Here is a 2,357-nt window from a genome sequence, read left to right on the forward strand (position 1 = left end):
TATGGGTTCTTTGAAAATTTTGAATTTTTCTCATGTATTTATATTAGAATTTAGACTTAATTAGTAATAATTAAAGTATAATTAGTTTTTTTTTTTATTCTACAAAAGTTCTTCCTTTTGTCTATGTAATTTGTTTTTTAGATTTCTTCATATCACTTTTCTCCTTTTACCTTATTCTTTGGACTATATTTTTAATTTTATTTACTTATTATGTCCAATTATATCGAACTAATCCCTAACAAATAGGGTGAGGGTTTTATGGTTAAATTATGTATTTATCGTATATAGCATGCATATATATCCATATATAATTTCCAAAATCTGTGAAAGATATTTGAAAGGAAAAAATTATACACTCATTTCTTTTTTTATAAAAGCCAAAAATTATTATGTTACTTAGGAGATGTGAATTTGAATCTTATGTATATGGCATATCAGCCATCTTTAGATTTTATGTGCTAGCTTTTATGAGAAAAATCAAATTGCCTCTATGATTTTATTTCCAATTAGGGATATTTATGTAATTTAAATCTTTCTTAGCTACACATGCAAAATTACAATCTTACATATTATATCTTCATCCCTTAGCAGTTAGTATACTGTACGCAAAGACATTAGCATTAAAAAGAACTAAGACAAGCATATATAAAAAAGAGGAGTAATATTTTCTTTCCGGCTTGCAGATCTAAAGATACAATGGCATATCCTCCTGAGTTGAGGAGAGAAATCATGGGAGATATTACAAAACATTTGTCTCTTCAAGATTATGTTCGTTTTGGTGCTATACACTCTTCTTGGTCGGCAAGGGCTAAAGCAAATTATCATTCTTCTCATCATCGATACCCGTTATTAATTGTCAATGATTATAACCTAGGAGGTAACCCTCGGTTGTACAACATATTCAATCAAAGTTTTTATCCATTAGATCTTCCTCCTGGATATCATTGTTGTGGTTCCTCTCGTGGTTGGCTGTTGATGATGAATTCGAGCAGGAAAATGTGTTTGTTCAATCCATTCTCCAAAACTCGGATTGACCTACCCTTATTCTTGTTGAGTGAAAGGGAATATAGAGGATATAAGCGAGTCGGTGAACAAATGGATCGGCCTTTACATGAGATATTTCTAGAAAGGCTTATTTTTAGAGCGGTTTTATCGGCTGATCCTGAAAAGTGTTCGGATTATATTATAATGGTTATTAGCCGCGGTGCATCAGATCTTAGATTTTGGAGGTCTGGTGATTCATCCTGGACTCGTATAAGGGATCGTACACGTGACTTTTTGGATGTTGTATGGTATAATGGAGCATTTCATGCTTTATCAATGTTCAACGAAGTGTTTGTGGTTTGTCTTAGCCCAAACTTGAAGTTAAAAAGAATTGCTCGAAAGCCTAATTCTTTGCATACTATCTCAAGATATTTAGTTGATTGCATGGGTGATTTGTTGATTGTTGAGAGGAAAACGACAGAAAAATATGCTATGCATACTAGCACACATGCTTTTCTTGTTTTCAAATTGGATGAAAAGGACATGAAGTTCACCAAAGTGGAAAGTATTGGAAATCATGCTTTGTTTCTAGGTAGAAATTCTACCATTGCTATTCCAACCGGGCAAGTTCTCTAAATATGTGAGTGATAGTATTTATTTCACGGATGACTTGGCTTTTACTAGTCATGACTATGGGTACGGAGATCTTGGGCTTTACAACATGAAAAATAGAATATTTCAAATATTTCTTCCAAACGGTGTCTATGCTCCATCTAACTTCCAGCCGTTATGGTTGGAAGCTTGTCCGTAATAGCATATTAGAAGTTGTAAGCATATATTGTTTGCAGAATTCATTTACTGTACTTATTTAAACAACAATGGGCATATATATACATATATATATATATTCTAGTTCTTCATTTTCAGAAAGATATCTTCTTTGCTTTTGTTATGTAAACTCATTTTATCTATCAAGTTAATTGTTGATGTGTTCTAAATCATGATTCTTTCAAAATACAATTAATTTTGTGCTGCAAGTGCTTGCAATTATCAATTTGTAATTAATCTTTAATTGTTTCTTTGAAACTGAAATAAAACATATATCAATATCTGCCAATGATTAAGAGGTTAAGAAAGAATTGTCATTGCATCACAAAAAACAAGTATCAAGAAAGTAGCTTAATTAATACTGTGATTACTTCTGAAAAATAATAACAGAAATCACAAGGCATCTATGCTTCTTCAACGAACTTATTCAACAATTTTGTTCCTAAACTTCTTCAACAGAAAATATCTTTGGTAATGTAGTTCATAGGTATATATCTCTACAGTGTTGATAAAATACTAGTCTTGACAACTTTTCTTATTGATAA

General features: G+C 31.2%; 1 protein-coding gene across 1 annotated transcript; it reads left to right on the forward strand.

Moving 5' to 3' along the window:
• Window positions 1-696: 696 nt before the first annotated feature.
• Window positions 697-1,620, forward strand: LOC120251046 (F-box protein At2g26160-like). Its single transcript, XM_039259585.1, has one exon. The coding sequence runs from the start codon at window positions 697-699 to the stop codon at window positions 1,618-1,620; it is 924 nt and encodes a 307-aa protein (XP_039115519.1).
• The last annotated feature ends 737 nt before the right edge of the window (window positions 1,621-2,357 follow it).

Source organism: Dioscorea cayenensis, chromosome 3 (assembly GCF_009730915.1).
Source record: "Dioscorea cayenensis subsp. rotundata cultivar TDr96_F1 chromosome 3, TDr96_F1_v2_PseudoChromosome.rev07_lg8_w22 25.fasta, whole genome shotgun sequence".
NCBI classification, from domain to species: Eukaryota; Viridiplantae; Streptophyta; class Magnoliopsida; order Dioscoreales; family Dioscoreaceae; genus Dioscorea; species Dioscorea cayenensis.